General features: G+C 44.4%; 1 protein-coding gene across 1 annotated transcript in view; it reads left to right on the forward strand.

Moving 5' to 3' along the window:
• The window catches only part of CCDC60 (coiled-coil domain containing 60), a 163,209-nt gene that overhangs the window by 73,875 nt on the left and 62,195 nt on the right, over positions 1 to 27,139 (forward strand). Inside the window, exon 2 of the mRNA XM_005691455.3 lies at positions 2,167 to 2,246. Within this exon, the coding sequence (XP_005691512.1) occupies positions 2,167 to 2,246 (80 nt within the window). The remainder of the gene's footprint in view (positions 1 to 2,166; positions 2,247 to 27,139) is intronic.

Raw genomic sequence — 27,139 nt, forward strand, 5'->3', positions numbered from 1 at the left:
TACACATGTTCCCCATCCTGAACACCCCCTCCCTCCTCCCTCCCCATACCATCCCTGTGGGTCGTCCCAGTGAAAAATATTTTATTGGAGTATAATTGTTTTACCATGTTGTATTAGTTTCTGCTGTACAGCAAAGTGAATCAGTTACACAATATGCCTATATCTACTCTTTTATAGATTCCTTGTCCATATAGGTCATAACAGGGTATTGAGTAGAGTTTCCTGTACTACACAGTAGGTCCTTATTAGCTATCTATTTCATACATAGCTGTGTGTAGATGTCAGTCCTGTCCTCCAAATCTAACCTCCGATCTTAACCTCCTCCATCCTGTGATAACCATAAATTCGTTTGCTAAATCTGTGATGCTGTTTCTGTTTTGTGAATAACTTCATTTGTACCATTTTTTTAGATTCCACATGTAATCAATAGCATACGATATCTGTCTTTCTCTGACTTACTTCTCTCAGTATGACAATCTCTGGGACCGTCCAAATTCATTCAGTTTTGATATGGATCCATTCCCTGCCTTCTTCATTCCACTCAAAAGGCCCAGAGCAGCAGGTACCACAGCCCAGTTTTATTTTTGGAGACAGTGGGTGATACTGGCTGCTGAGAAAGCACCATTCCTCCTCCCACGTGTCCACATTACTTTGATTTCTGTTAATGAGTAGCTGACCCGTCCTCACTGTGCTTTCAGAAACCACTCTCAGTACAGTTCCCCCCATCCACCATGGTCAAATTTCACTTGCTGTTTCTTTTTTCTTTAAATCTTTTCTCTTTGTTTATTATATAACTGATTAACATTTACTGCAGAGCAATGGGGAAATCACATAAGCTAAGAGAAAGTAATAAAATCTGCCATAATCCCACCCCAGAGAGAATTGCCACATGACAAGGGAGTTTTTTTTTTTTTAATATCTTTTGATATGTGTACATCCAAACAGATCATTTTTCCAAAAACAAAGAATCATGCAATACCTATTACTTTGTAATGAGTCTTTCTCAGAGAACTCCTCAGAGCATCTCTACACTGTAAATTGATATACTGTCATTACGTTTAATTGCTGCATAGCATTCTGTCCTTACGAGGCACCATGATTGCTGAACCTGTCTTCTGTTGTGAAGTTGTGATTTCCACGAGTTTGCTGTCACGGGCAGCATCCTAGCAGTTTTGTGGATGAACCTCTGTACGCGTGCAAGGATAGTCCCACAGGATGCCTGGCAGCAGAAGAATCGTTAGACCCAAGGGCATGCCCGCTTATACAGCATTTAGCATGCACTGATGAATTGCCCTTCAGAAGAGGCATTACAATGTATTCTCCCACCAGTTTCTTCTGAAAGCATCCATTTTCTCATAATTTCTTGGCATTTCCTTTAATTAAAAAACCTAATATTACGGGAATTAATTTTAAGACAAGATAATCAAGTTAATAGTCTTGTTATTGTTCACCAAATTGGTGGCTGAGAAAAGTGACTTTTATATTAAAATATAGTTAATTGAACTCTCTTCTTTATATTGACCCAGTATCCACCTTTGAGTAATAAATCTGTCTTGTGAGGTTTCACCCGTGGCTAAGAAAGGCAAATGAATAGCAAAAAGGGAAAGAAAAACCCATAAACAATTACTTGGATAAGTCACTCATAAAATCCTGCTAGGGGAGCAGTGGGAAGGGTACATTTGCATCTTTATATTGACAAAATTCAGCTGTCTAAATCCACTACCTCTGCCACCTACAACAATGATTATCAATATTCAACTTTTTGTCTGAGTATAATGCTCATAATAGAAGCTACTGTTTTTCCAAAGCTTGCTGTGAGTCAGAAATTTAGCAACTGATTTGATCATCACAACAAGGTAGGAAATGATCCCCCATTCTTCTTCTGAAGAAACTAGGACCCAGAGAGGATGAGTAATTTTTCCAAGGTCACACAGGCAGTCACCAGACAGAATGAGGATCAGAGCTCAAATTCGTCCATCTCCAAAGCTCTTGCTGTTTCCAGCATGCCCCAGGATCTCTCTTTGGTGGAGACAAGGATGCTGTGACCCGCAAGGGCCCCTCCAACCTGATTAGACGTCTCATATGAGCACACGGGCCTCCTGCAGCCCAGCTCTGCTGCTAACAGTTGTACTAATGCTTTTCCTCTCACTTCTTGACTTCCCGTAGGTCCCAGAAAAGCCAATGAGAAGCATCAGGTATATGGAGAAGGAAATAATAAACCTCAAGAAAGACCTTAAACGAAGCCGGTGAGTGAGCCCTGCACTGAACAACCCGCAGACACGCTGATAGAGATGAGCCCATAGGCTTCGGGGTGATGTGTGTGGGACTTTGCCCAGTCTCAGTGCCCCTCAGCCTGAGCCATAAGCCAGAGATTGGCAGGAGGGCAGCCCTCTGAGTACTGGGGACAGAGCCATTTCTTGGCTGGACTTCGCAGGGAGTACCAGTGTGACCTGCACCAGAGTCCCCTCCCCATTCTTTCTCAGGCCAGTCCCGTGCCTATAATTCCCTCTGCTTTCCTTCCTGGGACTGAATCCAACTCAAGAGAGTCTTCATGTGCTCCAGAAAACTCTTCCCTTTTTACAGCACAGCCACAGCACGGTAGCCAAGAGTCAGGCGGACTTGGTCTCAAATATGGGCCCAGCTACCTGCCAGCTGGTGACACTGGAGGAGCTGCTTAACCCCCCTGAGTCTCTGTTTCCTTAACTGTAGAGTGAATGTAATAATACGGGGCTGTTAGAAAGACACGGTGAAGTAATACACTGAAATGCCAGAACCTTGTATACAGTGTCACTCGTAGCTTTTTCCACCCACCAATTCCTTCCTGCACGGTAGCAAGAGCAAACTGAGATCTGGGACCATATTTTATTCATTGCTGTGGGGTGAGGTGGAATTTCCCTCTCCTCACCCCTTAACTCCTTCCTGGGACCTGTAACGTTCCAAGGGGGGGTTGTACATAGGGCTTTTGGCAGAGCAACTCAAGGCAGGGTAAGAAATGGAGATTCTTTTAACAGAAAACACACAGGAGGCATGCTCAGCAGGGGGTGCTACAGGCAGTTTTGGGGGGTTGGCGGTCTGCTTTTCTTGCACGTCTCCCGCTGTGAGCCAGACCCCGGTAAGAATCACAGGGACACGTTTCCTTCCTCACTGCTGTGGTCAGGGAGTCCTTCCTTCGCTGCCCACCCAAGTCTCTACTCTGTGTAACAGCACAGCTTTGACTGAATGGGATGACTCAACCCAAGAAGAGGCAGGAAGCTATGGGCTTTAGAAACTGGGGAGAAGGAAGGGAGGAAGGGAGGCATCAAGACAGGGCCCCAGAGAACAATTCCCCACCAATCACCGGAGGGGTGGCTGTATCAGCTCTGAGAGGGTCTCTGGATACCCACTGTCCAGCAGAAATATAATGTGATCTGTTCATGTAAATTAAAAATTTTCAGTAGCCCACAATGAAAAAAAAAAGTGGGCAAAAAAACCAGGTGAAAGTCATTCTTATATTTAGCCAAATATATCCAAAATATTATCATTCAACATGTAATCAATATAAAAAGGTATTTTTAAAAAGGTGTTAATGAGAAATTTATATTCTCTTTTGAACGTGTGATGAAAACAGGTGAATGATGAAAATCCACAGTGTACAGTTACACTTAGAACATATATTAACTTAGACCCACCACATTTCAAGTGATCGGTAGTTATTATGGACTGAATTGTGTCCGCTCAAAATCTGTATGTTGAAACCCCAGCCCTCTACATAATTGCATTTGGAGAGAGGGCCCTTGAAAAAGTCAGTTCAGTCTCTCAGTCATGTCTAACTCTTTGTGACCCCATGGACTGCAGCACGCCAGGCTTTCCTGTCCATCACCAACTCCTGAGCTTGCTCAAACTCATGTCCATCGAGTCGGTGATGCCATCCAACCCTCTCATCCTCTGTTGTCCCCATCTCTTCCTGCCTTCAGTCTTTCCCAGCATCACGGTCTTTTCCAGTGAGTCAGTTCCTCGCATCAAGTGGCCAAAGTATTGGAGTTTCAGCTTCAGCATCAGTCCTTCCAATGAATATTCAGTACTGATTTCCATTAGGATTGACTGGTTTGATCTCCTTGCAGTCCAAAGGGACTCTCAAGAGTCTTCTCCAACACCACAGTTCAAAAGCATCAATTCTTTGGTGCTCATCTTTCTTTATAGTCCAGCTCTAACATCCTCTCGCATACATTACTACTGGAAAAACCATAGCCTTTACTAGACGGACCTTAGTCGGCAAAGTAATGTCTCTGCTTTTTAATATGCTGTCTAGATTGGTCATAGCTTTTCTTCCAAGGACCAAGCGTCTTTTAATTTCATGGCTGCAGTCACCATCTGCAGTGATTTTGGAGCCCCCCAAAATAAAGTCTGTCACTGTTTCCACTGTTTCCCCATCTGTTTGCCATGAAGTGATGGGACCGAATGCCATGATCTTAGTTTCTGAATGTTGAGTTTTAAACCAACTTTTTCACTGTCCTCTTTCACTTTCATCAAGAAGCTCCTTAGTTCTTCACTTTCTGCCATAAGGGTGGCGTCATCTGCATATCTGAGGTTATCGATATTTCTCCTGGCAATCTTGATTCCAGCTTGTGCTTCATCCTACCGGCATTTCACATGATGTACTCTGCATTTAAGTTAAATAAACATGGTGACAATACACAGCCTTGACATACTCCTTTCCCAGTTAGGAACCAGTCTGTTGTTCCATATACAGTTCTAATTGTTGCTTCTTGACCTGCATACAGGTTTCTCAGGAAACAGGTAAAATGGTCTGGTATTCCCATCTCTTAAAGAATTTTCCACAAGTTTGTTGTGATCCACACAGTCAAAGGCTTTGGCTTAGTCAATAAAGCAGAAGTAGATGTTTTTCTTGAACTCTCTTGCTTTTTTGATGATCCAGTGGATGTTGGCAATTTGATCTTAAACGAAGCCTGTGAGCGAGCCCTACACCAAACGACCCGTAGACAAGCTGATAGGGACGATCTGATAGGCTTTGGGGTGATGCGTGTGGGTCTTTGCCCAGTCTCAGTGCCCCTCAGCCTTAACCATAAGCTGGAGATTGGCAGGAGGGCAGCCCTGGGAGGACTGGGGACAGGCCCATTTCTTGGCTGGACTTTGCAGGGAGTATCTGCATCAGAGTGACACCCCCCCCCCCCATTCTTGCTCAGGCCAGATCCTTTGCCTTTTCTAAATGCAGCTTGAACATTTGGAAGTGCACAGTTCATATACTGTTGAAGCCTGGATTGGAGGATTTTGAGCATACTTTGATAGCATGTGAGATGAGTGCAATTGTGCAGTAGTTTGAACATTCTTTGGCATTGCCTTTATTTGGGATTTGAATGAAAACTGACCTTTTCTGGTCCTGTGGCCACTGCTGAGTTTTCCAAAGTTGCTGGCATATTGAGTGCAGCATTTTCACAGCATCATCTTTTATGATTTGAAATAGCTCAACTGGAATTCTATCACCTCCACTAGCTTTGTTTGTAGTGATGCTTCCTAAGGCTCACTTGACTTTGCATCCCAGAATGTCTGGCTCTAGGTGAGTGATCACACCATTGTGGTTATCTGGGTCATAAAGCTCTTTTTTGTATGGTTCTTCTGTGTATTCTTGCTACCTCTTCTTAATATCTTCTGCTTCTGTTAGGTCCATGCCATTTCTGTCCTTTAGTGTACCCATCTTAGCATGAAATATTCCCTTGGTGTATCTAATTTTCTTGAAGAGGTCTCTAGTCTTTCCCATTCTATTGAAAATGTAATTAAAGTCAAATGAGGTCAGAAAGGTGGGGCCCTAGTCCAATAGGATTGTTGTCCTCATGCCAGGAACATGCACACACAGAGAAAAGGCCAGGAAGGCCTTAGCTAGTAGGTATCTTCTGAACTGTAGGAGGTGCACGTTGATCATGGACTTCTGGCCTCCAGAACTAAGAGAAAATAAACATCGGTTGTTTAGACCATGTGTTCTGTTCTGACAGCCCCATCAGACTCATGTAATTGTCACTGTTGTAATTACCATGCAGAGAATGTCCCAACGCAAGGGGGATGATGGCGCGCAGTCTGAGTTTGAAGCAGAGCCAAGCTCAGAGATGGCCTGTGTACTTCCCTCAGAATCAAGGGGTGAGATCCACAGGGACCCCTCTGTTAGTTGTGGACACATTGCCCTGTACAGTGTGTGAACCCAGGTTAGAGGGCTTTGAGTTCCCCTGTGGCTCAGCAGTAAAAAATCTACCTGCCCTGCAGGAGATGTGGGAGATGAGGATTTAATCCCTGGGTCAGGAACATCCCCTGGAGGAGGAAATGGCAACCCATTCCAGTATTGTTTCCAGGACAAATCCCAAGGGCTGCCATCCAGAGGGTCACAGAAAATCGGACACATCTGAGTGAGTGAGCGTAGAAAGCTTTAGAGGTTGATGGTTTGGGAACCCAGGAGCCCCAGGAACCCATGAGAGGTAGAGTTAAGAGGCCAGGAGTTACCTGTGTGGGGACATCCAGGCAGGCAGCAAAGAAAGAGGGTTGTGCACAACCAAGGGCACACCTCCCAGCGGGGATTTGTCCTCTGCTCTACAGTCATGCCTGGAGGATGTTCCAGGTTTCAGAGGAAATGTTCCAGGCTTCAGAGGAAATGGTACAGCAGGGAAACTGGATCAGAGGTGAGATTCAAAATACGGGACCATCACGTATGTCATGGCAGTAATCGATCGGAATAGACACTGGCCATACAGAACCATTATGACCGTGTCAGTTCTCACCAGCTGAATGTTAGCAGCCTTGAGGTAGATGATTCTAACTCAACATGCAAAGACACACCAGAGTCTCTGGAGCCTGGAAATGAGAGTTCCACAGTAATCTGTACTGTAGACTAAAGGCTGATAACTGTGCCTTGATCCATGAAAGTTCCAGATACCAGGACTCGACCCAGCCCAAGGAGGGCAACAAGCAGTAGTGAGTCAGCCTATAACCAGAACTGACTTGCTAAATTTCCAGGAAATCTGCAAGCCAGTTATTAAGCACAGCTACTGTTAAGAATTAAATTATATAAACTTACATGGTGGGTTATAAGTTTCTAAATCATATAAACTTAAATATTGGGTTGGCCAATAAGTTCATCTGGGTTTGTCCACAAGATATAACAGGAAAACCCCAAACGAACGTTTTTGGCCAACCCAGTACATGATGTTAAAACAAACGTGATAAATACTCATAATTCATCACTCCTTAATGATTTCATATATTTTTACTGCTGGCTGTGCTCTTGCGATTACTTCTGTTTACAGTATCTGTGTGGTAGACATTCCTGTAAAATGGGGGCTCCACATTCACTGACTTCATATCAGTAGCTCAGCATCAGCCACAGTGGGAATACTTGTGCACAGAAATCATCAGAAGCTACACATCAGGCTCATTGTCCCTCCAGAGAGGACCAGCACCCTCTGCGGACATGCCCCCAGATAACCAAGGTAGAGCTTTCCTCTAAGCCTGTAGAGCAGAGGGGTGACGGAAAGGTGATAAAGACAGTGGCTTTTCTGCCATCCTTGGTTTGGCAGGCTGAGTCTGTCCTTTTTGCCAGACGCGTCTACCATGGCTAGAATTTAACATCCTCATCAGACAGGCTTTAACATCCTTAGCCAAGTGCTGGATGTGAAGGACAGTGTGGAAAGAGCCAGACAGAAAAGCCACAAGGCAAGAAAACAAGAAACGACAGTAAAAGCTTCCACCTGGCCATGCTCCTGGATCCCACTGACATTTAAGGAGCCAGAGATCCCCCTTCAGAAGCAAACACCTTGTTTTCCAGGGGAAATCACCCCTCTAAGAGATGCACACCCCTTGGCCTCATCACACAGTATTAAGTGAGGTGAATGATTAGCGGAGAAGATAATGTCTTTTCCACTTACTGTTTTTAATATCCGTTTCACCTCCTGTTAGAATCCAGCCCACCTTGTGTCAAACACCTTCACTGTCTCCGCGATTTTTATTTAATACTTCAGCCCTCTTATAATTCAATTGCACCATCCCTGGTTTCATGGCCAATTTAACATGATGCTAAAAAGAATAAAAATCTAACTGCTTTCCTCCTTGCCTGTTTCACCAGATGTTCGGTGGCACTAAGCAGCCACCGTACGCTCGCTTGCAGTTTCTCTTCCCTAGCAGAAGCTGACACCCAGGGCTTCTGTGTGTGCCCAGTTCTAGGTCAACTCTTGAAGGCAATGGCATGTCTTCCTCCAAAGCTGCTGATGCTTTTTATTGCACGTTTTAAGGGAAACAGACATCTCTGCAACTAAAACAACAGACACGTCGAAACTGAAGCTATGATTTACCCACACAAAGTTTAGTTAGGTACCAGCAATTGCAAATAAGCAGTGATGAGTTAGCCCTCTCCCCCAGCAGATCCCAGCAGGGTACAAGCTATGCAGGTGCTTCCAAGGTCTGAGGCTTTGCTTTCCAGCTGCATTTTGGGAGATAGCCGAAGCAGGGCAATGAGAAATGACAGAGGTGGGATTTGGGCACAGGAAGAAGCTTTATCTTTTAAAGTTAGACACTTCTTCTTGGTCCCTCCTTAGTTTTCTGTGATCATTCATTTTCTTCAACAAATATTTATCGAGTACCAGGAATCACCAGGTATACACCAGGCATCATTGTGTATACCAGAGACAGGGCAGTGAAATAGACAAAATTCCTGTCCTCAATGAATAACAAACAATGATGTGTGTTGAGCAAAAAGACAAGTTAGCAAGTAAATGTACAGGACTGGGGTGGGGACATTGACCATATCCTGTGAAGAATATAAAAGAAGGTGATGTACAGGCATACTCATTTTACCACGCTTCACAGGTACTGCATTTTTTATAAATTCAAAATTTGTGGCAACCCCACAAGTCTGTTATAGGCTCCATTTTTCCAATAGTATTTGCTCACTCTGTGTCTCTGTGTCACATTTTGGCAATACTCCCAATATTTCAGACTTTCCCATTCTTACAGTATCTGCGATGGTGATCTGTGATCAGTGATCTGTGATGTGACTGTTGCAAAAACATTAAAATTCACTGAATTTTCAGATGAGAGTCTTCTCTAGCACTGAAGTATTCTTTAAGCTATGTACATTTTTTAAGATATAATGCTAGTGCATGCTTAGACTACAGTACAGTGTGCATGCTAAGTTGCTTCAGTCGTGTCCAACTCTTTGCGATCCTATGGACTGTAGCCCGCGAGGCTCCTCTGTCCATGGGGATTCTCCAGGCAAGAATACTGGAGTGGGTAGCCATTTCCTCCTCCACGGGATCTTCCCAACCCAACTCTCTTACGTTTCCTGCATTGGCAGGCAGATTCTTCACCAGTACAGTATAAACGTAGCTTCTATATGCACTGGGAAACCAAAAAAAAAAAAAAAAGTATGACTTGCTTTATTGCAGTACTCGCTTTATTACAATGGCCTGCAACCCAACTCACAGTATCCCCGATGTCTGCCTGTACGCTGCAGCGGGGCTGATGGGGAACAAGTGCTGCTTTAGTGAGAGGGGTCAGAGGAAACAGTTTTGTAAAGGGGGCCATGGGCTGACATCTGAATGGTGCCACTTGAATGGAGTATTTTATGGGACAAAAAGTGAATGGGACCAAAGCCAGAACGAACCAACAGTATTGGAGAAGCAGAAAGAAAACCAGCATGACTGGAGCAGATGAGGGAGATGGGCGCAAGCTGGAGCCTACAGGGCCTTCAGCCACACAGACCATGGGGAAAGGCTTGGGTTTTAGTCTAAGTCCAGTGAGAACCCTCTGGAGGGTTCTGAACAAGAGAAGAATATCATCTGATTTTTAAAAAGAACATTTCATCAGCTGCGTAGAGGTCAGTGGGAAGGCTATGGTAAGAGATGTCGATGGGTTGGATCACACAAATAGCAGTGCCTTGGAGGGAAATGGGTAGATTTGGGAGTTTATTTTTTCTATTTTGGAGGCGCAGGACTGGATCAGATGTGGGAAATGAGGAAGAAGGTGCAATCTCTTCCTCCCTCACTGGGGTGTAAGATGTGTCCTAACCTAGAATATATCATGTCCACCATCATGGTTCCTGAGTGTTTACTGATGGGATATTAATTCTGTTGTCCATCCCTGGAACTTAGCAGTTAAAACCAAAGGGGAAGACCCATATGTTAATTTAGGGGAAGTGAGTGAAGGAGACAGCTTATCTATAAATCTGTGGGATAAATCAGTTGATGAGATGGCAAGTCAATTGCTGTCTCCTTCGGGCCAGTCTCTCTCTTCCAATGCCTTCAAACTGGAGTGTTCACTTTGCCTTTTTAGGGAATGGCCTGTGACTGGGAAAAGAAGGTATTAATGTTTTCCTGCAACATAATCAGTCTGTCGTGCAAATCCCCAGGGTCTAGCTCAGTTCTTAGCATGGAGAAGTCCCTCAATAAATATTTGCTAAAGTTTATATTTGCATCATGTCTTAAAAATCTTCCCTAAGGCAAGCAGGAAAGTTCCTTTTGCTCCATTTCTCAGATGAGAAAACTAAGACTCAGAGAAGCTCAGAGATGTCCTTGCAGTCATTGTAACAGTTAGCTATCACCACATAACAAATCGCCTCAAAAAACCGATAACTTTAAAATAATCACATTTATTAATGACTGTGAGTCTGTAATTCAATTGGGAGATTCTCTGGTCTCCGCTGGGCTCTCTTGAGCATCTGTCATCAGCTAAGGGTTGTGTAGGTGACTTTGCTGATCTTGACTGGGCTCGCTTCTAGGCTTGGAGGACAAATACCATAGGTGGGTCTAGGATGACCTTGGCCCTAACAGCACAGTGTCCCATTCCCAAGTCGGTCAGCTGGGTGAGAATAGGATTCTGAGGGAGAATGAAAGTGTGTGAGGCCTCTGAAGCTTTAAACTAGGCAAAACATCACTTTGTGGCCAAAGCAAGTCACACATCCAGCTCAAATTAAAGGTGCGGGAATAGATTCTGCTTCTTGATGGGAAGAACTGTCAAGTTTCCTTGCACAAGGGCAGAGATTTCAGGTCATTTTTTTAGTCGACCACAGTCAGGTAGCCAGTTCTGAGCTGGCCCTTGACTCATGAGCTAGTTTCCCCAAAATTAATTTGTACAAATCAGAGTCTCCCTCTTGGGAGTGTAAAGTGGAAACCACATCAAGAATCAGGCAGGTGACAGTGAGGGAAGAAGCTGCAGGTTAGGAGGAAGGGAGGCCAGGGAGGCCGTGGAGAGCTGTGGGGAGCCAGGCCATGGGGGGCAATGACTGTGTGTGTGAGCAGATGCTGCGAAGAGAGGAAGAGTGGAGGACCCGAGCAGGAAGTGAGAGGAGAAGACAGCAGCGGAGGAGAAGAAGGTCACGTCCAGGCTCAACCTGAAGACTTTCAGATCCTGCTCCGAGGACCCTGAAACTCTCTTTCTGGAGAAAATCTCCAGTGCCTATCTATGAGTTCCCAATCTTGGATTCCCACAAGATTTTTCAAACCCTTTATCACCCAATATATACTCTTACATAAACCCCTCTTGAGTGGAACAGCTTGGCAATCAAGGACCCTGACGACTGAAATGGCTTCTCAGTCTATAAAGACAGATAAATCCAGAGGGAACATGACACTTTTATCATCCCACCCTGTTTCTGGGCTGCCAGTTCACTTTGAATTATGGTTTGTGTCTAAGCTGGTAGGTGAACTTCTCTTTCTGAAACAAAAAAGATGAAACTAATAATTTAACTAAAAGGTAAATCTAGATGGGTGGCACAGATACTCCCCACCACCACTTCTTTCTCTTGTGCCCAAGATAGACATCATTAATGGATCCCAGTACTCTTTCCACCTGAGCCCAGACTTGGCCTTGAAAGTCCTCTCAGACCAGAACTGCAGATAGCCACCACCGTTGATTAGAGTTGTTACACAGAATGTAATTTATTTGTCATCTCTAAATTAGAAGACTCAGAAGGAAACATTGGTATCTGTAACAATGATTAATCCAAACTGAGGGATGGAGAGTAAGAGAGCAGCAGGAGAGCAAACCTTACCCAAATCCCTTCATAAATGAGGCTGATTTAATCAGTGAATTTAAATATGTTGAAAAACTGTAGTTGACCTCTGACATTCACTGACGGTTCTCAATAGCTTTTGCATCCCATCAGTCAAAACCCAGGATCTCCACATATACAGCCTGTAGCCCAGAACGTCTTCACTTAGAAATTCAAGCCTGATTCTTCCCACTGCCTTCTCCTCAGACTTGAGACTTGCCTCAAAGCCCTAGAATTGTTCAAGATCATGGATTTATATGCTGGTCGATACCTTGGAATGCAGACAAGGTTAAGGCTTCTGAATTGTACCTTATGAATCATTCAGAGAAGACCTCACTCCCCTCTACATTACATCATCCCCTCACACACACCCATACCCTGCAGCCAGTGGGCGGGCATTAATGAGTCCCCAGCATGTTCCATAAAGGAAAGTACTTGGCCCTGTGTCCTTAGCCCAGAACTGATCAACATAGCTGCACACCCAGAACTGATCAACACAGCTACATACCCAAAGGGTAGGTCACTGCTGCGGGCTGGAGGAACCAGGCTCAAGTTAATTGCATTTTTATCATCTTGAATGTGACCCAGAGGCCCTGCCCATTTCCACTGGCATCTTGGTGTGTCTTTGACATCTCTAGTTAACTACAGTTCCAGGGCAAGTTTTCCTCTCTGTTTTTCTTGCACCACTCTCCACTGAGGGTGGGTATCTTTGTTTAATTTCTTTCCTTATGGCTAAGGCTGCCTCAGAGGATCCCACCTTAAAAAAGAACTTACATGTTTTCAAATTTAAGCATCAAAATATCTTGAACCTTGAACCTTTGTTACAAAAAGGTTTGCACAGAAAACTCTGTTTTGTGAAATCCTTTCCCAGATGACAGGCAGTGTTCTCAGGCTAATAGCCAGGCTTGAGGGTCAAGGTGGGGGAAGCGAGGTGGTTCAGACAGTACAGTTAAGAGCAGCAACAAAGAGCTTTGCAGACAAAGAAACCCCGTCCTCCCCCTCATCAGCCGAGTGACCTCAGCCTGGTCATTTTACTTCTCCAAACCTCAGTTTTTCATCTGTAATATGGAATTAGTGCCTTCTTTCAGGGATATTTTGGTGAGGACCAGAGGACTCACAGTTCCTCCCACCTGTCTTGAGCTAGAAGACCTCAGGTTTCTCCCATTGTCTAAACCTCAGTGGTCCTAGACCGTGCAAACACATGCTCCCCACCATTGTAGGCGAAGCCTGCATAGTACAGACAATATGTGCTTCTCTCTTGTGGGCCGAAAAAAAAAAGATTTAACTCAGTCTTGTGCTACCCTGTAAAACTTTTCGGTAAATAGGTCCTAAAAGGTGAATTTATCCTGTTGATTAAATGTGTATGTGTGGCTTTGTGTTCAAAAGAAAGAAAAAGAGACAGTCTGTGATCTAAAATAAAGATCTCACACTATATTTCGCTCCCCCAGAGTTCAAGTCAAAGATTAGTGGGTGACGCTATGTCCTTCACCACTAAAACGGGGTCTTTGGGCCACCAGTGATACTCATCACCTCTCTCATCACCGTACCTAGAGCCTCCTCACTTTCGCCCAGCACTTTGGCTGGTCTGGGCTGTTGCCCTGGTCATTTTGCCTTTCTCAGACCATGGCTGCTGCTCTTGTCCGTGGCTGGCCAGAATCGGTCAGGGGAATGCACGAGTGCCCCAGTGGCTTTGTGGTTGTTTAGTCACTGAGTCGTGTCCGCCTCTTGGTGACCCCATGGATTTTAGCACATCAGGCTCCTCTGTCCTCCACTATATCCCAGAGTTTGCTCAAATTCATGTCCATTGAGTCACTGATGCCATCAACCATCTCATCTGCTGTTGACCCCTTCTCCTCCTGCCCTAAATCTTTCCCAGCATCAGAGTCTTTTCCAATGAGTCGGCTCTTGGCATCAGGTGGCCAAAGTATTGGAGCTTGAGCTTCAGTATCTGTCCTTCCAGTGAATACTCAAGGTTGATTTCCTTTAAGATTGACTGGTTTGATCTCTTTGCAGTCCAAGGGACTCTCAAGAGTCTTCTCCAGCATGACAGTTTGAAAGCATCAATTCTTCTGAGCTCAGCCTTCCTTAAAGTTTCCACTTTGGTCCAGCCAATTCATTCTTTCTGGAGCTATTTGTAATTGCCCTCTGCTCTTACCCAGTAGCATATTGGACACCTTCTGACCTGAGGGGCTCATCTTCCAGTGTCTTATCTTTTTGCCTCTTCATACTCTCCATGGGGTTCTCCAGGCAAGAATATTAGAGTGGTTTTCCATTTCCTTCTCTAGTGGACCACATTTTGTCAGAACTCTTCACTATGACCCATCCATCTTAGGTGGCCCTGCGTGCCCCTTTGCCATGACAAGGCTGTCATCCAGGAAGGAGTCTCAGTGGCTACCTGGGGCCAAGCATGGTAACAATATACAGCCTTGACATAATCCTTTCCCAACTTGGAATCAGTCTGTTGTTCCATGTCCAGTTCTAACTGTTGCTTCTTGACCTGCATATAGGTTTCTCAGGAGGCAGGTAAGGTGGTCTGGTATTCCCATCTCTTTAAGAATTTTCCACAGTTGGTTGTGATCCACACTGTCAAAGGCTTTAGTGTAGTCAGTGAGGCAGAAGAAGTTTTTCTGGAATTCTCTTGCTTTTTCGATGATTCAACAGATGTTGGCAATTTGATCTCCGGTTCCTCTGATTTTCTAAATCCAGCTTGAACATCTGAAAGTTCTCAGTTCTCTGGGCTTCCCAGGTGGCTCAATGATAAAGAATTCGCCGGCAATGCAGGAGATCTGGCTTTGATCCCTGGGTCAGGAAGATCCCCTGGAGAAAGGAAATGGTAGTCCACTCCAGTAGAGAAGCCTGGCAGGCCACAGCCCATGGAGTCGCGTAAGAGTTGGACACAACTGAGCAACTAAACAGTACTGTTCTCTATAGTGGCTGCACCAATTTACATTCCCACCACAGTGGAGGAGGATTTCCTTTTCAACACACCATCTCCAGCATTTATTATTTATAGACTTTTGATGGTGGCCATTCTGGCCAGTGTGAGGCAATACCTCATTCTGGTTTTGATTTGCATTTCTTTAATATTAATAATTAGTGATGTTGAGTGTTTTCTTGTGTGCCTGTTAACCACCTGGATGTCCTTTTGGAGATATGTCTATTTTGGACTTCTTCCCATCTTTGATTGGGTTATTTGCCCTTTAGATGTTGAGTTGTATAAGCTGTTGGTATATTTTGGAGATTAACCTCTTGTCAGTGGCACTGTCTGCAGGTATTTTCTCCCATTTTGTAAATTGTCCTTTTGTTGATGGTTTTCTTGGCTGTGCAGAAGTTTATAAGTTTGATTGGATCCCATTTGTTTGTTTTTGCTTTTATTTATTTTGCCTCAGGAAACTGACCCGAAATCTCATTTTAGAGTCTACTTCTGAGGACCACTGCTCCACCCAACTTCTGTAGGTTGGTTTCCCAGGGACAGACTCAAGATGGAGATTTGCATGCAGGTTCTTCATTGAGAGGTGCTCTTGGGAGCAACACCTGAAGCAAGTAAGGGCAGCAGGATGGGCAGAGAAGAAGCTGAGCCAAGAAGCAGTCATACACCAGCTTCAGATCAGCCCACAGGGAGCTCTGAAGCTGGGAGGGTCATTCTGAGATATCCCAACTTTTGAGGCAAGAGGACCAGACCTTTGTACTCTTACAGGAACCGGTCACTGAATGCAGGTTTCCTCCAAGGAGGGGTATGCCATTTATGGAAGCAGCTCCTTTTATTTGAGGGCAATTCCTGGGAAAGAACTCAGCTATGAGCCCCCAGCACCTAGAGAAATGGGGGCCTCCATCTAGAAGGAGGATTCTGGTGGCACACCCCAGCAACTCCTAGCATATGTGTCCAGAAATAGAAGCTTGAATAACAAGGAGAAAGAGGTTATAAAAAAACAACCAAGCTGGCAATGGAATGTTTTATCCTCAGGCACAACCATCCTAAATTAACATCACACAGAAGGGGTGGTCACTGGAAGTCAGCTTGGGAATTGATCATCTAGACTAAGGCCTTCTTGTGCCAGATGAGGAACCCACAGGCCAGAGAGAACTGCTTTGTCCAAGGTCGCAGGGTGTGTTAGTTGCAGCGCTGGCACTCAGATCCACTCTGGGGCCTTTGTTCCACATCCCACTTTTGCTTAATGTGTATAATTTCACTGTTTTGTTTAGTTATTTGAATAATGGCCATTTCCCACTAGAAATAATGGCCATTTCCCCTGACAACAGGGGCCGTATCTCTTTCTGCTCACTAATTTATTGCCAGTGTCCAGCACAGTGTCTGAAATGTACTTGGTGATTAGAAGTATTTTTGTTGAATGCTTGTTTCAGAATTCCTCCGTTTTTTGTATTTTTTTTTTTAAGGCATCAGGCTGAGGGGAGGTGGGGAGATGGAAGGTGACTAAGATACACCCCTGAAAAGATCAGGTGGCCAGGCTGAGCCATGAGGGAACCCAGCTCAGAGTAACAGGCACAGACAGGCTGTCGTGTGAGACCGTGCAGGCTTTGAGCCAGACAGCTTGGGTTTAAATCTCAGTTCTGTGGCTTACAAGCCACGCAGTGATCAGCAGTCTTCCTAGTGTCTCTATTTCCCCAGAGCAGAGATTGCAAAAGTACTTTCTTCCTCTCTCAGGGATCTTGTGAGGACTAAATGAGTTAATACAGGTAAAGCACTTAGAGCAGTACCTGACACGTAGTAAATGCTTGATGAATGGTGGCTGCCTGTGTTCCATCCTTCATGTTCCCTGTGTGAGTGTAGCTGGTGTACAGTACGGCCATGGTCTCATGGATTTCTCCCTGCTCCCAGGCACATGGCTACAGGCAGAGCCCCAGCATAAGATCCAGCCTGTCATACCCGATCCCAGGCACTGAACCTCTAAGGTCCATGTTTAAGGGACCACAGGAGCAAACCTGATGTGGAGAGGAGGGAGACATCAGGACAGATAGTTTGTAAGTGGAGGCTGTGCAAATGCAGCTGTTAGTGCTGGATTTCCATATTAATTTGAAATCTCTTCCTATTGGGATTGTTCAACAAGCCATTATTCTAATGGATGTAACCACAGGCTGTACAATAAAGCTCTAATCCACCACTTAGCGTAAATGCTGCCTGCATTAAGCCCTGTAATTTTTTTGAACTTTTTATTGAAATATAACATAATACAGGAAAGCACACAAATCATTAAGCCTACAGCTCAATAAAATTTCACAAAATGAACACACCCATGGAACCCACACCCACATCAAGAAAAGGCACATTACCGGTCCCCACCCCACAAGAAAACCTTCTCATCCCCCTTGCAGTCACTGCCCTACCCCAAAGAAAATCACTCTCCTGACTGCTTAGACTTACGTTAGTGTCTCCTGTCTGGAACACTGCGTAAGTGAAATTGTACAGTTGGCACGATTATCATATTTTTTTCTACTCAACATTATTTCTGAGATTTATTCTCATTGCCTTACAGAGTCGGGGGTTGTAATCTTCCAGTTTCTGGGCAGTTTCCATCGTGTGACACAGCGTACCGTTCTGATATTGATGGGCATTTGGGTTGTTTCCACTGTGGGGCTGTTATGAAGAGAGCTGCTACAGACGTTCTTATGCTTGTTTTTTGCTGAACATCTGTATGCATTTCTGCTGGGAACATACCTAAGGGTGGACTTGCACAGGCTCAGCTGTGGTTGATACTGCTAAACAGTTTCCTGAGCCCTATATTTTAAAGAACTTTTAAAAATACACAAACAAGATGATTTAGAAAAACTGGAAAATATGGAGAAGTATTAATAGTATAAATGAGTCATTGAACCACATTCAATTACATCACCTAGGAATCATCTCTATTTGTATTTTGGTATGTCAACTTTTATCAATATTTTTATATGTACATGTGTATTTTTTTTATCAAGAATAATAGAACCATCCGGCATATTCCACTTGGTAAACTGATTTTTTATTTAGCAATAGATGGTGAACATCTTCCATGTCAATAATTGCACATCCACAATTTCATTTTTTAAACTTTTTAGTATGAAAATTTTGAAATATCTGTATTTGAACCATACAGATTTGAACAAAAATATTATAATGAACTTCTATGCATGCATCACTCAGATCAATGATTATCAACTTGCAGTCAGTCTTATTCCATTTACACATCATCCTCCCTTATTATTTTGAAGCATTTATAATTGTATCTGTAAAAATTTAAACAACTGTCTAGGGAAGGACTCTCTTTAAAACCATAACCACAGTAATATTATCACATCTAAAACAAATAGCAATCTCTTTCCTATCAAATATTCACTCAAGTGCAACCATCTGGATGGTTGTAGAATCATTTCACTCTAAGAATAGAGCTAATGGTTTATCTGTGCTCTGAGAATGTGGCTCAGCATCTCCTGTCATTGTGCTTGTTGGTTGTTCTCCTTTGATTTATTCTCCTCTTATATAAACAATGCTTAGAGGGACATCTTCAGAGTTACATCATTACATACTCTAGTTCCGTAAGATGAATTCCTAGGACATGCAACTTTTAGATTCTTTACCCTTAACTAAAGTCCTCTAGATTCACACTGGGCTGCTGAAAAGTAGCTAGCTCATAAATGCTTGGAACAAATGAGCTTTTCTCATAAGAAATGAGAGCAGAACAACCAAGAAAAGAAAAACAGGGTGTGAGAGATTGACGATACCTCAGTCTTGATTTTTGCCCTTTTCACCTTAGGATAGTCATTGCAAGCAAATGAGCAGTTTATGGAAAGGGAAATTAAAACATAAAGTATTCATGATATAACCACCCACTAAATCTACTGTCCAGCTGAGCGCTAGGCAGACCCAACGGGCATCTATGAGACCATTTCTCTTCCTCAGAGTTCTTCTCATAAAATTCTTGCCCTCCTCAGCACTCCCTTTAATAAGCCCCTTCATAAAGTGGTTGTTCTGATGGTTTTCACTCACATGAGCCTGTTGCTCAAGACTGTAATCCATTCACCTTTTTCAGTGCAAGGGAAAACTTCCATTTGTCCTGAACACACTACCTCTAGCTTTTGACCACATCTTTGTCTGGATCATCTCTGTAATATCAGTTGACATTTTGCAGTCATGATTTCACTTGAAAGTAAAATAAAATTATATTAAAAAGTCAGTTGCCTCACAAGTTCACCAAGCTTATCTCTGAGCATCTTGCAGCCCCCTGTGAGAAAAGTGACACTGTCATTTGTCCAACCCACGACCCACAGGAGTACAAAGCAATATTAATCAAATAGGCAGTTCAAGCCCTGTTATTCTAAAATCAGTGCTTGTAAATATATTTCAACAGGTATTAATTTCCTCAGGGCTCTGCTCCAAAAGTGCATAAGAATCATTTTTGAAACCAGTTTCCCAGCCACATACCCCGCCTTTGATGTAATGTATTGATAGGCAATAGAATACTGGAGTGGGTTGCCATTTCCATCTCCAGGGGATCTTCCCCACCCAGGGATCAGAACCTGGGTTTCCTGCATTTCAGACGCACTCTTTACTGTCTGAGCCACCAGGGAAGCCCGGAATATATCATGGCTTTTGGACCCAGCTTGAATCCTGGCTCCACCACTGACAAACTGTTTGAATATGGATAAACTACCTAATCTTTCCGAATCTCATTGCCCTCATCTGTAAAATGAGAATAATAATAAAACCTGGTTGTGATAGTTAAATGTGTTAAGATGCATATATCTGGCACTTGGATTGCATGTGTTAAACATACAACTAACACAGTCAGTCAGTACTCCTGATGGCTGGTGTTTATACATCACGCTGACTGCTTGACCATGCCACTGGGATTCTGTCCACTCTTCAGCAGATATTTTCTTATCATCTGTGTGGGGACCAAGCATTTTCTCTTTCCTATCTTGACTGTAAGGAAAGTCAAATGCTGGAGAGCACACAATGAAGAAGCTTAGCGCGCCATAGTTTGTTCTGTGCCTTGAGAGACAAAGAGCTAGATCCTTTCCAGACATTGTTTTTAAGGTAAAATTAGTACAAAGAAAGCATTTAGAATATGAGCAGCTATTTCATAAAGACCATCTCTTTTATAACTTAAAGAGGTTACAAATTTAAGGCACACTTCCTTTATTTTTCCAGTTGGCCGTATGAACCATCACATGAATTTTTCTAGTGTCTGCCTCTGGGAGCTTCACCCCGCACCCGACCCCCACCCCTCCTCCCCACCACCACCCCGGCCACCCGCACCTTGAATTGTCTGATAAATAACTTTCTTGGTTACCTTCCAAACCTCAGAGGTGGAGGGAGAAAGTTGATGCTGTGTCCTCCACCACCATTGCTGATCACAGCCACAAGGTGTCGGTGTCGAGAACAGGTCCTCCATGATCTTACAGGCCATACTGGCCGTTCTTCCTGACATCTCACTAATGCACACCATTATAGCTCTCAAATCCCATCAGGTTTGATTAGAAGCCTTCCCCCAGACAATCAGGCTACTTGCCTATGAGAGTTTATCTTTAGGGGTTCCAGGATGCCCTTTCCCCACTCAGTCCGAGGGAAGCTGCCCTGCCCTAGTGTCTAACCATAGAACTTTTTGGGCTTTTTCTCATCGAGCAACTTGTAGAGAGAGCAGTTTTGCGTTGTTTTTTTTCTATTGAGGAACCCAGGTACATTACTTAAATCATTCTGAGACAGATGGTGATATGGAGTGAGACATTTTTCCAAAATCAAACCCCCCAGAGCCAAACCTTGCCATCCCCCCTGCGGTTAGAAGGCTTCCTTATAAACTTACTTGCCTGGACTTTATCTTCCCCAAATTTTCCATGAAAATGAGAACAAAGTCAGCAAGAATGCTTGCAGAAGCACTTTTCTTCCCTGAGCTTCAGGAGAAAAAAAAAAAAAAAGCAGGACAGTCAAACAGCCTGAGAAGTGCCAAGAATGATGTTTCAGCAAGTTTCCTTAGGTTATATCTGAGGCAGATAGAGTTTTGGGGCTCAGGAAATTGCATGTGTTTTGATGCTGCTCTGGCAGGCCCATAGGCACCATTTACAGAAAACACACAGCCTGGCCCTTCAGCGCATGTATGTGTTTAGCTTTAGGAGTCATTCTGGGTCAGATTAACACCAGACAAGAGTTTCTTGGCAGAATGTGGGTGCAGAGTTAAAGAAAGAAATTAAAATATCTCCTTGCAAGATAATCTTTAAATCAGAAGAGCTTATTCAGTAACCTGTTGTTGTTCAGTCACTAGATCATGTCCAACTCTGCGACCCCATAAACTGCAGCACACCAGGTTTCCCTGTCCTTCACTATCTCCCAGAGTTTGCTCAAACTCATGTCCATTGAGTCAGTGATCCTCTTTCGCCTCCTTCTCCTCTTGCCTTTCATCTTTCCCAGCATCAGGGTCTTTTCCAATGAGTCAGCTCTTCGTGTCAGGTGGCCAAAGTATTGCAGCTTCAGCTTCAGCATCAGTCCTTCCAGTGAATATTCAGGATTGATTTCCTTTAGGATTGACTGGTTTGAATCTCTTAGTAATCCATTAAATAAAACCAGATCCAAACGACTAGTTAAGGCAGGAATCTGAATCTCCACCCCTGCCCTGAAACAGCCCAAAATACACATTGGCTGAAAAGCAACCTTTAGATCCAGTGAACTTTCTCTGAAGGTCTATTACCCATGCGAGGACTGGGGTGGGGAGGCAGCGGTATGTGTTCAGAAGAGGGCTGCCGCTTTGCACACTTACAGGGACTACCATCACAGTGTGTGTTTCACCGTGAATGGCATCCCACCATCCCAACTCAGTTCGTAGGCTACAATGTTAATAATGGCTCCGAGGTTGTACAATTAAGCAGCCCTTTAGTGGTAGTTACACATAGATAAAAATAAGAGCTAAAAGAGCTCTCAGGGCCTGGGGCCTGGGAGCAGGGTGGTGTTAGAGAAGGGATCACAGGCCAAATTGTTGGTACGAGTGCCTATGGCGATTTATAGACTAGATGCAAGCCTTTAAAAGTGTGTTTGGACTCATTTACCTTTTCCCTGCAATACCTCTGTGGTTCTTTGAGTTTACACCCTTTGGAAGTGTTTGATCTAGAAAAGTGAGTAAGAAATGACCAGGTAAAAAGGGTGCAGAGTCGAGGGAGGGTTCCCTGGCTGAGAAAACAGTGTACACAGGATTGCGGTCAGGACACGAGCTGGAAAGGTGGGTGACTGTGGACGCTGTTTGCTAAGGTTCTGCTCTGTCTCAGGCACTGACTGGGCTAGGGACTGATGTAAGGTCACCTCTACCATGAGAGGAAGAAGAGAGCTTAATCCTGGGGATCAATCAGATAGTCAGCAGAACAGCTTTCACATCTATGCAGCTCAGCAGACCCTGGGTGAATGGCGGTGGGGGAGCTGGCCATGGTCCTGAGCAGAGATTTTGCAACTCCTGGGATCCTTCTGAATGTTTCATGACAAGGACAAGCTGTGACGGGCAAACACTTCCTGTCTAGGAAGCCATCAGAAGCTGCTTCTGATGGTGATGGGCAAGACCCAAGTTGTGAATTCAGAAGAGAATCTTTGACTACACACTCCTCGCCACCAACTGCTCTGTACCTCGTGTGTGTGTGTGTGTGTGTGCGTGCGTGCGTGCGTGCGTGTGTATGTGTGTGTCTCTCTCTCAATCATGTCCGACTCTTTGCAACCCCATGGTCTGTAGCCTGCCAAGGTCCTCTGACCATGGAATTCTCCAGGCAAGAATACTGGAGCGGGTAGCCATTCAATTCTCCAGGGTATCTTCCTGACCCAGGGATTGAACCTGGGTCTCCTGCATTGCAGGCAGATTCTTTACCATCTGAGCCACCAGGGAAGCCCAACCCTGCACCTCAGACCCCTGCAATTTCCCCTTGTACTGAACTCAGTGGAAAAAGCCATTGTGAATTCCTGAGTGGTTCTTGGTCTCTAGCAAGTAATCCCCACCATCAATCAAACAGAAGAACATGGATCAGAAGCTCACAGGCCAGTGGCCTTGTGCCTTATTTCATTGTCTGTTTCTAAATTATAAGCCAGGGGTTCTTTGGAGATAGTCACTGCACTCTAAAAAAAACCTGCCTTAAAAAAAAAAAAAAAAAAAAAAAACCTGCCTCCCTGCTGATGCATATTTTCTGTCCACACTGGCTTGGTCCATGAAGAATAATTCTTCCATCCCATTTAGTCATTAAGCACAATAGGTAATAATGGGTGCTGCAGGGTGGGGCTTGCATTCTTTAAAAAGCAACAACAAAAAATACTTACTTACCTCAGAACCAAAAACTGACTGCTGAACCACCTCCAAATGCTGTGCTTTTTTTCCTTAGGTGGGATAAATTTCTGTGTCCTGACAGATGGCACAAGAGGGCAGTGGTTAGGAAAACTACTATATATAAAATAAATAAGCTGCAAGATATATTGTACAGCATAGGGAAACGTAGCCAAAATTTGATGATTTCATTTTTCCCTGTAACTTTTCACTTTTCAATACTCACAGAGGCACAGGACGGTATAAAGGCAGTAGAGGCTGGTTTCCTCCAGCAGTTGCGTCTTACGTGAATACAGTACAGTGTGACTCTGTGACCACAGTAAGCAAGCTGGCAACCAAAACTGCTGAGAAAATGTTTCTGCCCAAAAGCCGTCGCTGCCCTGGAGATGCCTGTAAAGATGGAGACTAAGGAGTTGGCTACAACCAAGTGCTTAGGCATCTAAACCATGGACCTTCTAGGTGAAGACCTAGAAAAGGAAAGCAAGATGTAATGGTGATGAAGAGAGAAACTCTCCAGGCTTCTAATCATAATCTCTGATTTCTGTTGCCAAAAACATGGAGAATCCGTTAGTTTCCAATGAATCACATTTTTTTCTTGGGGGAGGCTGCATGAGAGCCTGAAGCACTGATTGCATTCACGATCTCACCTGAAATTCAGTATTGTCCACTTACCGTCAGTTCCCCCTGAGAGATATTTACTTAAAAGTTTTACTTTTATTCAGAGCCTTCTAAAAAATTGGATGGGTTTCCTAGCTGGTGCTAGTGGTAAGGAACCTGCCTGCTGATGGGGGAGACAGAGGGGACACAGGTTCAATCCCTGGGTCGGGAAGATCCCCTGGAGGAGGGCACAGCAACCCACTCCAGTATTCTTGCCTGGAGAATCCCATGGACAGAGGAGCCTAAAGGGCTACAGTCTACAGGGTCGCAGAGAGTCATACACGACTGAAGCAACTTAGCATGCATGTGCGTAAGTGTTGAATATGTAACTTGGGAAAACCTTTATGTGTAAGAATCACTGCTAAGAAGCTCAGTAACATCTTCATTCTGCAGAAATCTTGAAGGTAGAAACTACTACTATATTTATTCTATAGGAAGAAAACTTAAGCTCAGGGAGTTCAGCGATTTCACTACATTCAGACATTGGTGAGCAGCAACTTAATGGAGATGGTAACAAAGTAGAGATTTAGCCATCATAATATACGGAAAAAGAACATTAGCTGTTATTCCAATAGTCTAGACCTATATTTAGCCATTTTCATAAGTTGTCAACATATTTTAGATTTTGTTATTGTTTATTCACTGAGTCGTGTCTGTAGCCTGCCAGGCTCCTCTGTCCATGGGATTTCCCAGGCAAGAATACTGGGGTGGGTTGCCCTTTCCTTCTCCATATAATAATTTTAAATGGGGTATAAGCTATAAAACTTTTGAGTCACTGTGTTGACACCTGAGACTAATATAAAATTGTAGATTAACTATACTAAAAAAAAAAAAAAAAAAGACGGTGGCTCCTGGATTCAGACAGACCAGACTGAAAATCCTGGCTTTGTTACCTTCTCATTGTGTGTGATTTTAGGCAGGCAGCTTCAATTCTGTGAACCTCAGTTTCTCCAACTTTGAAACTATAGTACCTGCCTTGCGGGGCTCTTGTAGGGATTAAATGAGATAATACATGTGAGGCCTTGGGGCTCTGCCTGACGCTCAGAAAGTGCTCTGTAGGTAATGGCTATCATAAGGGTAATTTTCCCAGTCTAAGTCCTCCCCAGAGTTTCTGTACTCAAGGATAGTTAGCTTCTTCCATACCCCCTCCAAGCTCTAATTTGCTTCTGGGGTGAATAGACAAAACGGGGGTCAGGCAAGTGAAGGCATCATGAAGAGCACACTACACCCCTTCACAGGGCCTGCTCGCCCATCTTCCCTTCCCTGTGAGGTTCAGGACTCCTGATAGCATTTGCCTAGAAACCGGACCCGGGGGGCTCCTGTTCCCTTCCAGAAATCTCCCTAATTGGGGTGCATGTGGAACAGTTTGATGACCATTGGTGGGTTTTTATTCTTCCAGAAGCGTTGCATACATGCCTCATACAAATACTAACTCACATTAACGGAAGAGTAAAGCCAGGCGCCTTTTAACCATAAAGGAGTCAGAGGGATGGCAGCCTTATTCAGCATCCTCAGACAAAATGGCCGTTAGGTTGCTGTCACTGTGTTTGCATTTCAAGAGGTTTATAAAGTCTGAAATGGATTTGGGAAGAGGATGGTGTGTAAACAAGGATGTGTGTGTGTGTGTGTGTGTGTGTGTGTGTGTGTGAACTGTGAGCTCACAAAAGCTTTCAAAGTCCATTTGTGCCATCGACCAAAGCACAGTGTGTGCCTACTGTGTAAGCTGGTATTAAGGGCTGGATCTGTGTTCCTTTGGGGGGGATTCAGCACCTCTTGTAGTCATTGGGCACAAGGTAGGTCAGGGACCACATTGCAAGTTAAAGAAATAACTTTCCTAAGAAGCACACGGATGGATATTTCATTTGATCACTTCTTCCAGAACACCACTTTCTATATTCTAGTTCCCAGTTGGAAAAAAAAAAAAAACAAACCCTCAAAGGCATCCATTTATCTCTATTCTGTTTGGATGAATCAGCTTCTGCACAGACGGTTCTACATACCTGCTCCATCCAGAGAGAAATATGAACACCCCACATCAGATAGGGTGGTGCCATTGTACCCACAAGGAGGCAGGTGTTTAATTCAGATTTGAGATGCAAGAATTTCAAGCTCTTAGCTATTTAGGCAATAAGCATTTTACTTAGGACTCCCCATGTGCTGGTTCTAGGGACACAGAAAAGACTTGGAAATTGTCCCTACCTTACAGGCGCTCCATCTGGTGATGGGGGTGGGAGGAGGGTGTATACAATCAGAAACAAGTCAACAGGCTGTTGAGGGCTGCACCCACCAGAGATGCCTGGGAAAAGCGGAAGCAGCTTCGGCACAGGGTGGGGTTTATACCTGAGTAAGTTCTAAAGGTTGAGTAGAAGTTAACCAGGTGAGGAAGAAGAAAGGGCATTGCAAGCAGAGGGACAAAGGTTGCATGATGACGTTGCTAGAGCATCCGGTGGCAAGGAAGAGGCTCAGTGAAAGCCACTCAGTCATGTCTGACTCTTTGCGACCCCGTGAACTATACAGTCCATGGAATTCTCCAGGCCGGAATACTAGAGTGGATAGCTGTTCCCTTTTCCAGGGGATCTTCCCAACCCAGGGATCAAAGCCTGGTCTCCTGTATTGTGGGCAGATTCTTTACCAGCTGAGCCACAAGGGAAGCCCAAGAACACTAGAGTGGGTAGCCTATCCCATCTCCAGTGGATCTTCCCGAGGCAGCAATCAAACCGGGGTCTCCTGCATTGTAGGTGGATTCTTCACCAGCTGAGCTATCAGGGAAAGAGGCTCAGAGGGTGGGACAAATCCAGCTCATGCAGAGCCCTGGAGGCTGGACTGGGAAGCCCAGAGATGATGTGCAACATTGGAAAGCAATAGCGGGGAGGGAGGGGAACAGGGCAAGAGTGCTCCAAAGTAAGGAGGCCAGTGAAGAGGGAATGGCAGGAAAAGATAATGATTTGAGGGCAGGGCAGTCAGGGTGGAAACCGTTTGTTACTTAGCCCCAGGGAGGGGGTCGAGCCCTGAAACAAAGCAGGGTGGAGCCAGCCCAGATGGAGGGGAGCTGTGAGAACAGCGGAGGAAGGTGGAGGGGGATGCTCTCTTCTCAGGATGTGCATCTTCACATTGAGGAACCTGAGTCTGGTACCTGGTTGGAGGACCAGAACATCAGGGGTGCGGGGCTAAGAGGCAGAAATGC

The sequence above is a fragment of the Capra hircus genome, chromosome 17 (genome assembly GCF_001704415.2).
Source record: "Capra hircus breed San Clemente chromosome 17, ASM170441v1, whole genome shotgun sequence".
NCBI lineage: Eukaryota > Metazoa > Chordata > Mammalia > Artiodactyla > Bovidae > Capra > Capra hircus.